This window comes from Rhinolophus ferrumequinum, chromosome 22 (genome assembly GCF_004115265.2).
Source record: "Rhinolophus ferrumequinum isolate MPI-CBG mRhiFer1 chromosome 22, mRhiFer1_v1.p, whole genome shotgun sequence".
Taxonomy (NCBI): Eukaryota; Metazoa; Chordata; class Mammalia; order Chiroptera; family Rhinolophidae; genus Rhinolophus; species Rhinolophus ferrumequinum.
Genome location: NC_046305.1, coordinates 30,845,744 through 30,857,913, shown reverse-complemented (window position 1 = coordinate 30,857,913; position 12,170 = coordinate 30,845,744). Strand labels below are relative to the sequence as shown.

The following is a 12,170-nucleotide window of genomic DNA, read 5'->3' as shown; positions in this document are numbered from 1 at the left end:
TCACTTACCCTGGAGGTCAAAAACCAATTGATGGTAGCTATGCAAAAGTCGAAGTGAAATGGGACATTTATTATCATGATATTCATAATAGTCAAAAAGTGGAAACAAGCCAAATGTCCATCAACTGATGAATAAAGAAAATGTGGTCTGTTCCTACAATGGAATATTATTCAGCATAAAAAGTAATGTTCTGACACATGCCACAACATGGATGACCCATGAAAACATGCTGGGTGAAAGAGCAAGACATAAAGAACACATATTATGTGATTCCATGCATATGAAACATCCAGAATAGGCAAATTCATAGAGACAGAGGACAGATTAGTGGTTGCCAGGAACTAGAGGGAGGGGTGCAGTGGGAGTGACTGCTGATGGGTGTAGGATTTTTTTTCGGAGTAATGAAAATGTTCTGGAATTGGTTTTGGTTTTAATATTCTAAAAATCTGTTATATACTTCAAAGAGTGAATATTATCATATGTGAATTATATCTCCTCCTTTTTCAGTGGGGGTGTGGGTAGCTGGCCCCCAGAACAGCCTTTTGAGTTAATTTCACCATAAGACCAGAACTTTGTAAGAAAGAACAATATGAAGTTCATGCTTTTAGACCAAAATGGTATTAGAATGGACTATCGTCTCATGAGCACACAAATGTCCTACTGTACTCTAGCTTAGGTAATGCCTTAGGAAACTTAAACTCTTTTTAGAGTTCAACATTTGACCTTTCCATGGACAAGAAGGGGCCTATCTGAAGGCTAATTTCTTGAGCCTATCTGAAGGTTGATATAAGTTAGTTTCTAGAATGACTGTTCAAACTGTAAGGTGCTCCCAGAGGACCAACCCCTCTGCTTGGACTGGGCCCCAATGTGCATGAATTTTAGATGCCTGTTACTCCTGGTGGCAGTTGAATTTTTTTTTTTCACTGACCATTTTATTTTATTTTTTTAAATTAGTTTCAGGTGTACAAAACAATGTAATAGTTAGACATTTCTACCCCTCACAAAGGGATAACCCTCCTCCCCCAATCTACTTACTACCCCTCTGACATCTTATACAACTGTTACAATTCCATTGACTATATTCCTTATGCTGTACTCCACATCCTGTGACTATGTATATATTAAATTATAGTTGACATTCAGTATTATTCAGCTTCAGCTACAGGTGTACAGTGCAGTGGTCAGAAATCTACACCATCCATGAAGTGGTCTTTCTAATAAGACAAGTGTCCATCAGATACCCCACAAAATCTTTACAACATTATGGATTATATTCCCCAAACTGTCTTTCATATCCCTGTCGCAATATTGTGACTACTAATTTGTACTTTCTAATCCCCTCACCTTCTCCCTCATCTTCACCCCTCCCATCTAGCAACCATCATTTTTTTCCCTATATCTCTGACTGTTTCTGATTAGCTTGTTCATTTATTCTGTTCTTTAGATTCCACATATGAGTGAGATCATATAGTATGTGTCTTTCTCAGATTGACTTATTTCACTTGGCATAATGTTCTCTAGGTCCATCCATATCGTTGCAAATGGTAAGATTTCATTCTTCTTTATGGCCGAGTAATGCTCCATTGTATAAATGTGCCCCAGTTTCTTAATCCAGGCGTCTACCAATGGGCATTTCGGTTGTTTCCAGGTCTTGGCTATTGTGAATAGCGCTGCAATAAGCATATGGAGTGCATATATTTTTGTCAAATTAGCATTTTGGATTTCTCTGGATAGATACATAAGAGTGGAATTGCTGGGTCGTATAGTAGTTCCATTTCTAGTTTTTTGAGATACCTCCATACTGATTTCCATGGTGGCTACACCAGTCTACAATCCCACCAACAGTGCACGAGCGTTCCCTTTTCTCCACAACCTCGCCAGCACTTGTTATTTGTTGATTTATTGATGCTAGTCATTCTGACTGGAGTGAGGTGGTATCTCCTTGTGGCTTTTATTTGCATTTCTCTAATGATTAGTGAGGTTGAGCATTTTTTCATACGTCTGTTTGCCATCTGTATGTCCTTTTTAGAAAAATATCTCTTCATGTCCTCTGCCCATTTTTTAATTCGGTTGTTTTTTTGGTGTTGAGTTGAGTGAGTTTTTTATAAATTTGGGATATTAACCCCTTGTCGGATATTTCATTGGAAAATATCTTCTCCTATTCAGTAGGCTGCCTTTTTGTTTTATTGATGGTTTCCTTTGCTGTGAAAAAACTTTTTAGTTTGATGTAATCTCATATGTTTATTTTTGGTGGCAGTTGAATTAAGCCAAGGAAGAGATAAGTTATCTCTTCCCTAATTATGAGAGTGGTGGCTTTAAAATGAAAAATATTCTAACTCTGACTCAATAGTCTGATGACTTGACCCCAAACTACTCATAAAATGTTTGTGTGTGAATACACACATGTATATTCACTATAACATTTTTCAGAGTTGGAAATTACACAAATGTCCATGACTATGGAATAAGAAAATAAATCATGGTATATGCATACTCTGAAAGGCCAATAATCCATCAAATAGAATGAAGTAGATCAATATGTTCTGACATGGAAAATAGCCATGATATATTACATTTAAAAAATCAGTTACACAACAGAACAGTATGATCTCATTTAAGAAAAATAAGTACATATGTTAACATAGGTATATAGAAAAAATCTGAAGAAATATACACTAAGTTTTTAATAGTTTTCAGTGGGGGCTGGACTTACATACTTAGCTATTACAGCATATTTTTGTAGTTTAAATTGTTTTACAGAATATATATTACTAATAAGCGGAAACAAATTATTTTTATAAAATAAAAATGGCAAAATATTAATGTTAATGACAGGAAATTAAGCACGCTTTGGGCTTGATGGCCATGATTTTGTGTCCTACCTTTTCCCTGAAATGCTCGTTCCTGGCAGCTGCCGCCAGGTAGAGCCTCACAGCTTCCGTGACTCCATTGTTGTCCCCAGCTAAGAGGAGAGCCAGCGTTCTGAGTACCTCCCGCTGGGCCGGGAGGCTGCTGGGTGCAAGGCCGCTCATGGCCTGGAGCAGTTTTTCATCTCTTAGTGATTGCAGAGTCTGCACTATGGAAACTAGAATGAAAAGGAAACAGCATTTACCATCTGACAGTAAAGTAATGAGCTCATTAAAAATGTAAATGAGACTCAAGTATATACATAATAACAGATCCAAGTACATATGATAAAGGTGATGTTTCCAAATAGTGAGAAGAGAACAGATTATTCAAATAACTACATTAAGGCAAATGACGCGTTTCTCCAAAAATAAGACCTAGCTGGACCATCAGCTCTAATGTGTCTTTTGGAGCAAAAATTAATATAAAACCTAGTATTATATTATATTACATTATATTATATTATAAGACCCGGTCTTATATTAAAATAATCAAAGGAATTGATTCTAAAATTAGACCGGGTCTTATATTAATTTTTGCTCCAAAAGACGCATTAGAGCTGATGGTCTGGCTAGGTCTTATTTTCGGGGAAACACGATATATTATATAAGACCTGCTATTATATTTATATTATATTATATTTTATATTATAAGACCCGGTCTTATAGTAAAATAAGACCGGATCTTATATTAATTTTTGCTCCAAATGACGCATTAGAGCTGATTGTCCGGCTAGGTCTTATTTTCGGGGAAACACGGTGGCAAGTCATAGGAGAAAAAGGTGAAGGTGAAGCTCCATCGCATAATTGCTACTAAAATAACTTATAGATGAATAAATAGTCAAATGTAAAAACACATAGTGAAGAAAATACAAGTAAACACTTTACAGTCTTCCTGATGGAGCAAAATCTGTTGTCTTTGTCTTTTAGTCACACCCATCTGACAAAACCCTAACCCTGAGTAACCCCAACTCTGAGTTCTCTCTGTCTGCGCTCAGGTAACTGGGCTCTGATGGAATCCAGTTAGTTGATTGGAAAATGATAAAAAAAAAAATAGGATTTTTAGTCCCATTTGGACAAACTGACCATGTTCCATGACTAAGGAATGTATGCTAATCCCTAACTAGATTTCCAGCATGGGCATCCATGAACCACAAAAACATTAGGTAAGAGTATGTTTGGTCAGTAGAGATGGGAAAATATAAGCAAATATTCACATTCTATCAATAGAACAGCATCCTCTGTTCAACGGACAAGTTTGTGAATTAAAGATTTTTTTGCTTTAATTTCTTTCCTGTTTCTCCTGCTGTGGATGTTCTGGTAATTTTACTGCTTTATAAATAATACACTAGTAAAAACAATCTCGAGATAGTATTATATATAACAACTAAATAAATAATGGGAAACAACCTAAATGTTCAATAATCAAATATATTAGTATACATTCAAATGTAGCAATATTGTACAAGTAAACTAAATATTTAAAAGAATTAATAACATGACATATAATGACAAATAAAAAACAGAACGTTATATTCTGTAATGCACAATCACAATTTTGAAATTTAAAATCCAGGCATATTCAACTGAAAAATACATTAAATTTTTCAAAGTAGAAGAATGAGTGATTTGAACTTTTTTCTTTATACTTCTCTATGTTTTCTAAATTTTCTTATAATGATGGCCTTTTCCTTTCATAAAGAAAGAAAAAAAAAAAGACATGGAAAAGTCTAGCGTTTTTTTTCTGTTTCATTTTCCATTCCTACTGATAGGTGAGTAGTTGCTCCCTGGAGCCCTGTAATAAGAGGCTTAGAGACATCAACTGCCAATGATGGAAACTGAGTAATATAGAAATTCACTCAGAAAATTGATTTAGACTGTGACAAATTTAGAATCAAGAAATGAAGGATATAGTAAAATGAGGCCCTGTGTTCCTAAGACAGAGTCTCCTGCCTTGGCTTTCTCATTCTGCTGCTCTGAACTAGCCTTGTATTCTCAGGGGCTGGGCACAGACTCTCCCCTGTTCAGGCTACTGTGGCACTGGGTGGAGGAAAATTTTCTTCTTCTCACTGTGATGCCAACCACTGTGCTGGACATGTTGTTGCAGGGCTTAACATCCTGGAAAGAGAAGGGCTGAGCCTAGGTCTGGACCAGCCACGTTGCTGCCGCCCGGGGCTGTGCCAAACTGTCCTGTCCCAAAGGACACACAGCTCACTCCTCCCATCCCCTTCACCAGCACTGTCAGGTCTCAGAGGATTTACAGAGCACATACTTGAGAACCAGAAACAGCCCCTCACTGCCTGGCTGTTTCCCAAAGAGGTTTTAACTCATTGCAGATACTGATTTTGTTTCTAATATGTGAAGCACCCCATGAGAAGGCAATAATGAGCTTCATTGCCACACCCCAACATTGGTGCCGTTTTCCTCATTCCCTGGATATACAGCCTTAGATTTGGTTTTCCGTTTTTCCTTTCCCTTCCCAATGTGTCTCTCTTTCCCAATGAGGCTCTCTTTGGAACCTCATTTCTGCTTATTATTATGAAACCACCACCAAAGTGGCAACATAAAATAGGATTGCCTGTAGGCTTGATCCAATGAATGGTGAATACATTGATGACGGAAAGAAACTACAGTGAGTCTTAAATCATTTACCAGCTTCCTGGTAACGGTATACCCTGCTGGATGGTTGAGATGGTCTCAGTAAATCCCTGGTTCATTGCCAAGAGGCTTACTAATATGAAAGGTCCAGAAATCATTTAACAATCAAATCTCAGCCCAGCTGTTGACTTGGAAAGAAAAAAACTACCATCGCTAAAAACTATGACAAAAAAATGACCAGAGATAACTTCAAATTGAGCCACTACACATCACACCTTGCTTGGCCAGCTGGTTCAAGTAACTCTCCAGGTCGCTCACACCGTGGCTGGTGAAGTAACTGTAATACTGGAAAACGGTGATGATCTCTGAGGACAGGCTGGAGGAAAGCAGAGGCTCGGCCTGGTCCAGGATTTGGGACACTAGGGTTCGAAACACTATTTGGAAAGAGAAGATACAAAGCAGCTTTTAAGAAACATGACCATTCATTCATTCATCTTTTTTATTGCAGAATAGGATAGAGTGAAGTATGCAAGTGAACTAATCCTCAGGGATGACTTTTCACATATCTATATACCCCTGTTTAACGGCCATTTAGATCAAGCTACAGAGGACTGCTGGCACCCCATAAAGCTCCCTTGTTCCCTTCTCTGTCTACAGCTACCCACCCACCCTCTACCATAGTTCATCAATAATCTGACTTCTAGCAACATAAGTTAGCTTTGCCTGTTCCTGAACTTCATTTAAATAGAATTATACAGTATGTACTTTGGTATCTGACTCTTTTACTCATCAAAATATCTGTGAGATTCATCCAAAATGTTGCCTGTAGCAGTAATTTATTCTTTTAAAAATTGCTGTGTAATGCCCTATTATATGAATATATTACAATTTATCCACTGTCTTGGGCATTTGAGTTGTTTCCAGTTTTTGGCTCTTGTCTGTAAAACCACTACAACCTTCTTATACATGTCCCTTTTTGTGAACATAAGCACACACAAATATATCTCTTGATATATTTAGGAGCAGAATTACTGGATCAAAGGAGAGGAGTATATTTAGCTTTAGTACAAACTGCCTAACAGTTTTTACCATCTGACACTCCTGTATTGGTGACATACTAAGGAGCAATACAGAAATACAGAGCTTTAAAAAGTCACCGTTGATGCGCTGAATTATAACACGTTCTATGTCTTTCTGCTCTTAGATCTTATTGAGTAGATGATGTTTTCTCTGGAGAGTAAAACTTTTTGCAGTGCTAGCTGTGGGGGAACTGGTAGGGGGAAGGAACCCGACCAGCACTCACTCTCGCACCCCAGGAAAGAAATGCTTTCTTCCCCTGTACTGCTGTCCTCTACCTGGGTCTGCAAGTCCTGGGTAGTCTCTGTTGACAATTCTGGCAAAGCTGGCTTCCAGCTGTTTAATCACTCTGTCAGCTGAGCTGTGGTAGACGCCAACTGGGCTGCAGCACCTGGTCCAGAAGGACAGCAAAGACAGCTTTTTGTGGAATTCTGGAATGGCTGGAAAAGAAGAGCAACCCAATGAAGCAGATGAAGAGATATAGTTGGATGGGGTGGGGCAGGCAGCAAGACCAGGGGCCTTTTTTTGGTTTTGTGTTTTTTTTTAGACTGTTAGTTGGCAGATGGTCCAAAGGACAAAGAAGTCATGATGAGGAACTCATGTAGCCTGGGCAGCAAACGCAAAGCTGTTTGCTTTCAGTGATAGAAAACCAGCAGCTCTGCTCTTGGGAGATGTTCCAATCATCTCATCTCCTGTAACTTTACAGCAAACAAACCTACAGGATCAGAGAATCAAACCTCAGAAGGTTTTTCTGAAGGGCATGGAATAGAACAGTAGGTGGCTGCAGGAGGTTTTACCCTGCCCAATGGCTTTCAGACTGAAATTGAAGGGCACTGTGCCAGGGACCAGAGGGTCAACATTTCACTCGGGTGTGGTTGTGGGCCTGGAGGCGGGCCTGGGAGAGGAAAGTATGTGAGCCACTTGCAGCCTGAATGTCCTGCCCCTTTACATGTCTTCAAATGCCTGCCAAGATCACCTGCTCCGGCAAGACTGGATGCAGGGGGCAAAAATGTCCAGGGAAAACCCACAGGGCGTTTAGGCTTAATCAGAGATAACCTACAAGAACCTAGAGTTTCACTATTCCTATTAAGTATCCAATGTGAAAAAAGACATAAATTCTTGTCTTTAGAAAAGAGACCTGTTGCCAGACCATACAAATTCAAAGGCATCTTCCCTGTGTCAAATTCTCCTCCTAAAACTCTCTGACCCTTGAATCCATGTATTTCTACATTTTCCTGGTAGGGTTTGGGAGCATCTTGCATTTGACAGTCAGCCACTATGGAAGTTGTCTTAGCCACCTCCAAGGCATACTGATCATGTGTTCCAAAATGGTGTGCCAGCAGAAAAAGTCTGTGAAACTCTGCTTAGGGGGGGATGCTGGTTCTGCTTGTACACTAGTATCTGACTTCTGGAGGTCCCTGTCGAAAAAGTGGTGTGTCTGGTCTGACTCCGAAGACTGAAGCAGGGTGTTAATGAGACCACACTGGTGTGGAGACATCCCCATACTCCATGACCCAAGAATGCTTTTCTGCTATCTATCCTGACAAAACAGTGAACAGATGCAACAGAAAAGTGGCCCAGTGGTGTCACCATCATCATGAATGGTAGTGTCATTTGCAGGAGCTTACCTTCCACCACAGAACTGATATTCCCTATGTTCTCGTCACTGACCGCTGAGAGTTTCTCCATCACGTGGATTTGCTGAGAAAGCTTCTTTAAGAGATTTCTTGCCACAAAGGGGGTTTTGCTCGAGAAAACAATTTGCTGATAAAACAAACAAAACCACCGTTATCAATTATGTTGTTGTCAATAGCGCTCTCCCTTCCCAACCTCATCCTTCTTACACGTAGTGGTGATACTAAACAAATTCTATGGTATTTTTGTTCTAGTGTGATAATGTTCCCATTCCATGCCAGTTACAACATCTGATGAAATCAGACATGTTTTTTGTTGCTTTAAACTTTTTTCACACCTATATATATTCTGGAATTTTCTCAGTAGTGTGCAAAGTTATTGTAAATCCACAAATCCTCTGAAACGTGGAGGGAGTATTTAGGTTCCATATTGGTGTGTAAGCAGAAAAAGGTTTATTTTACAAGTGTAGTAATTTTTCATAGCATGAATTATTTCATTGTTTTCAAGCTGAAAATTAGGAGCATGGCATGTAATAGTCATAATTATAATCAAGCTATTCACTATAATTAATGAGTGCTTATTAGGGAACAGGTGCTAGTCAGAGCCTTATACCTGAATTAGCTCATGTTATTTCTCACAACAACCCAATGAGGTGGGCACCATTGATATCTCATTTTACTGATGAGTAAACGGGAGTACAGAGAGGTTATGTTACCTACTCAAGACCAGATAAATAGTAAGTGATTTCACTTGTGTGCATGTCACAAGAATGAGGAAGGGCCCGAGAGAGGAAAGAACGGAGATCACTGCTGTCTGAAGGTTCTAGTTTTTTCTGTGTCCCAGTCAGCTGGTAGGCATGGATGCCAAGATGTAGACCTGTACTGTCCTAAAGTATTTGGATTCCTAAAACAAATAGGATTTTCAAATGCAAAAGTCTAGTGCAGCAATGATGTACTAATACCTTTCATGTAAGTAAAAAATTAGAAATGAAATACTTTATTTTAAATATAATTATAGCTATTATGATTTCTTATGGAATGCCCATTTTTTATCTCTGGGCAATTATATACCAAATGAATAAATAAACTCACTGATTCAGAAGTGGGTCTGAGTTAGAAATTAAATTTTTAATTCTCATTCCTTCATTCTACATCTTTGTATCACCTCTTTTGTTTTTCTAGTGTTGATTTTCACCACAGAAAAGTTGAATTACAACCATGGCCTTATCATAGGGAGAAACACTGCACTGAATATTGTATGCCAATTAGTCTTTGGGAGAAAATATTCACCCTTTCATGAAAGAGAATTTTCTCATGTCTCACAAAATGACTTTACCTCTAAAAGGTGAACAGGTGGTTTGCTAAGCACAGTATCAGATTCAGTAAGCACAAAGAGCTGTGAAAACCATCTCATTCAAATGGTTGGTGAATAGAGAATAGCTATAAGTAAACAATACTCCTTGCCCATTTTGGTCAGAAAAAAAAATGCACCTTCTGTCAAATTGGTTGTCAGTATTATGACTTGTAAATCCAACAAGAAGAGGTCAACTGGGGTGTTAGCCAACCAAGTGGCAAGGGTCGTATTGCCAACATTTTTTCACAGCACATCAGTCGTTTGAGGTCACTTTTGAGTTCTTTATTCATGGAGGAGAAGCACATTCTTCATCTTATCATCAGTGTGTTACCGAAGAAGCAACATTGCCCTATTCCTGGACTTCCTGGGGCAACTTCTGCCTTACTGCTTGTCTTCCAGTTGGTCCCATGCTCTTTGGAACACAATTCCTCCTCTTTTTACTGACCAGCCCATCTCTTCCTGACCAGCTCATCCCTCTGAAACCTTTATTCATTTGCCTTCACATTTTTTTCCTGTTCCCCACATATCTAAGCAAGCTGAGAAAAAGAACAAGATTGAGAGAAGACAAGCAACAAGACAAGGAAGAAGCATTTAAGCAAATGCTTGGGGGAAAAACGCTTTGTTCAAGACAACTGAAACCCTGCCTGCAACAAAAGAATTTAAAAATATTTTGCATCACTGTTGCAAAATCTTAAGTAGTAACCAGGTTGAAATGAGAAGAAAGATAAGCTCCATGATGTCCCAGAATGAGAGCTAACTGATGTTGATCATAGCCTATAAAAGTGTTCTTTCCCATTGCTAATAACTTATTTGCAATCTGGGAAACCATGGTTCTATTCTGCAGCATTTTGCTTTTAGCTATCCAGGTGGTGGAAAACTTATGTGACATACATTAACGTATGTTCAGTAATACTGGCTTTCAAAGTCCATTTGTGGAAGGCAGAATACTAATTCCTTAATTTTCTTAATCACATTATTTTTATCCACTATCAAAATTTGAAAGTGAGAGCTAACTATATTTTGCCTACTTTCTTGTGAGGTCTGGGGGTCTAGGTTTTAAGATGGTAAATCCAGGGTCGAGGGAGGACAGGCACACCCATCAGAGTTTTTGAGTTGGCTCAAATCACAGCAGTTCTGTTCTCTTATTTATGAATTCTAATGGCAAAACAAAAAAAAGAAAGCACACTTTCCTGGTATGTAAACAACTTGGGCTCTAAACCACAAATTTAATCACCGATCCTACCTGAACAAGTTGGGTGCAGTACTGTAGGTGCCTCACGATGGTGATATCCAGGCTTTCATTTCCCGTGGTCAGTGGGAGAGGGCTGCCTGCCACACTAGTCCCGACTCCTGTATCTTCAGTCAGTGCCTCACTAAGATGCCCCCTGGCCTCCGGGTGTACTGATCTGTAACTGTTGAAGCAGGAAAGTGAATGAAACATTAGCTATTTCTGTGCGGAAACCACAGGTCAATTTAACATGGCTGGCCTAAGGCTCCAAGTAGCACCCACTGACGACAGTTTTTTGCTTGCCTACCTTGAAACACCGAAATACCTTTCAAAAAACTACTTAAATTCAGCCTGGTCACGAATTTGCCTAATGTTAAAAGATCATATAAACAAATTGCTTCCAGAATTCTCTGGTTGGTTTTCAAACACAATGAGCCCTTTGGAAAGTCGTCTCACCAAGAAGTCTTTGAAACATGCTCTCATGTTCCACTTGTACTTTCCTACTCTGTCAATGAGATGATCTGCCAAATTTTCTGGGATTAAACTCTACTCTGTATTTATGGTTTTCTAAGAACAATACCATTAAGAAATAATCTGTCAAGGCTTTTTTCCTGGCCTCAGATCAATTGCTACTTGAAGAAAAGGAAAAAGGAAAGCTGCCAAAAGGAGACATGATGTTCTACTAGGGACAAAAACTAAATAGGGCATTTAACTCTTTAGAGCAGAGCTTAGTTTTGATGTTCAGGCTTTGTTTAAACCCCACTGCTGAACTGTCTAAAGTTATACGATGGTGGGTACTTACATTTGCAAATAGATCTGTTGCATCTAATTTTATTCTTAAAATGAATCTGTGTACTAATGAGGGAATTGTCTCATTTCACACATGGAAGGACTGATTGGCAGAGAGGTTAACCAGAGTGTCCAGGTTCACACAGCTAGGCAGCTTCTGACTTCTAGTCTTAGACTTCCCAGCCTCCACAATTTAAAATGATCATGCACCAGAGCCTACAGGCGTTGGATGATCTGTTCTGATTCACATTTGCCTCCAAGGAGAGAACACTCAGTTTGGGTCCAGGCAGTCAACATGGATTTAAAACACAAGCACATTTTCCACAATTTCCCCTCATACCTCCGATGACATATAATAAAATTGATCAAATCAGGCATGTTTAACATGTCAATGTTCTATAAAATGTACAAAAGTTGTGATGTTTTTGTTGTTAAAATGCTTCTTGTAGCAAGAAGAAAAAAGTTTAGATTGATGCCTGACCTTGATACATTATGCAATAGTTTAAGATCACAAGTTACACAGAAAGATTTTTTTGTTTAAGAAGCATTTCACAAATTCAGTCAAGTTAGAAAAATCTCAGTCT

The 12,170-nt window shown here is 38.8% G+C and overlaps 1 protein-coding gene across 6 annotated transcripts in view; it reads right to left on the bottom strand.

The window, feature by feature from the left end:
- RIPOR2 (RHO family interacting cell polarization regulator 2) overlaps positions 1-12,170 on the bottom strand; it is a 192,079-nt gene that overhangs the window by 18,064 nt on the left and 161,845 nt on the right. For all 6 annotated transcript variants that reach the window (XM_033092499.1, XM_033092501.1, XM_033092500.1 and 3 more), the window contains 5 exons: positions 10,813-10,981; positions 8,210-8,345; positions 6,860-7,021; positions 5,780-5,938; positions 2,883-3,085 (listed from right to left, as the gene is read on the bottom strand). In XM_033092499.1, coding sequence (XP_032948390.1) covers positions 2,883-3,085; positions 5,780-5,938; positions 6,860-7,021; positions 8,210-8,345; positions 10,813-10,981 — 829 coding nt within the window. The remainder of the gene's footprint in view (positions 1-2,882; positions 3,086-5,779; positions 5,939-6,859; positions 7,022-8,209; positions 8,346-10,812; positions 10,982-12,170) is intronic.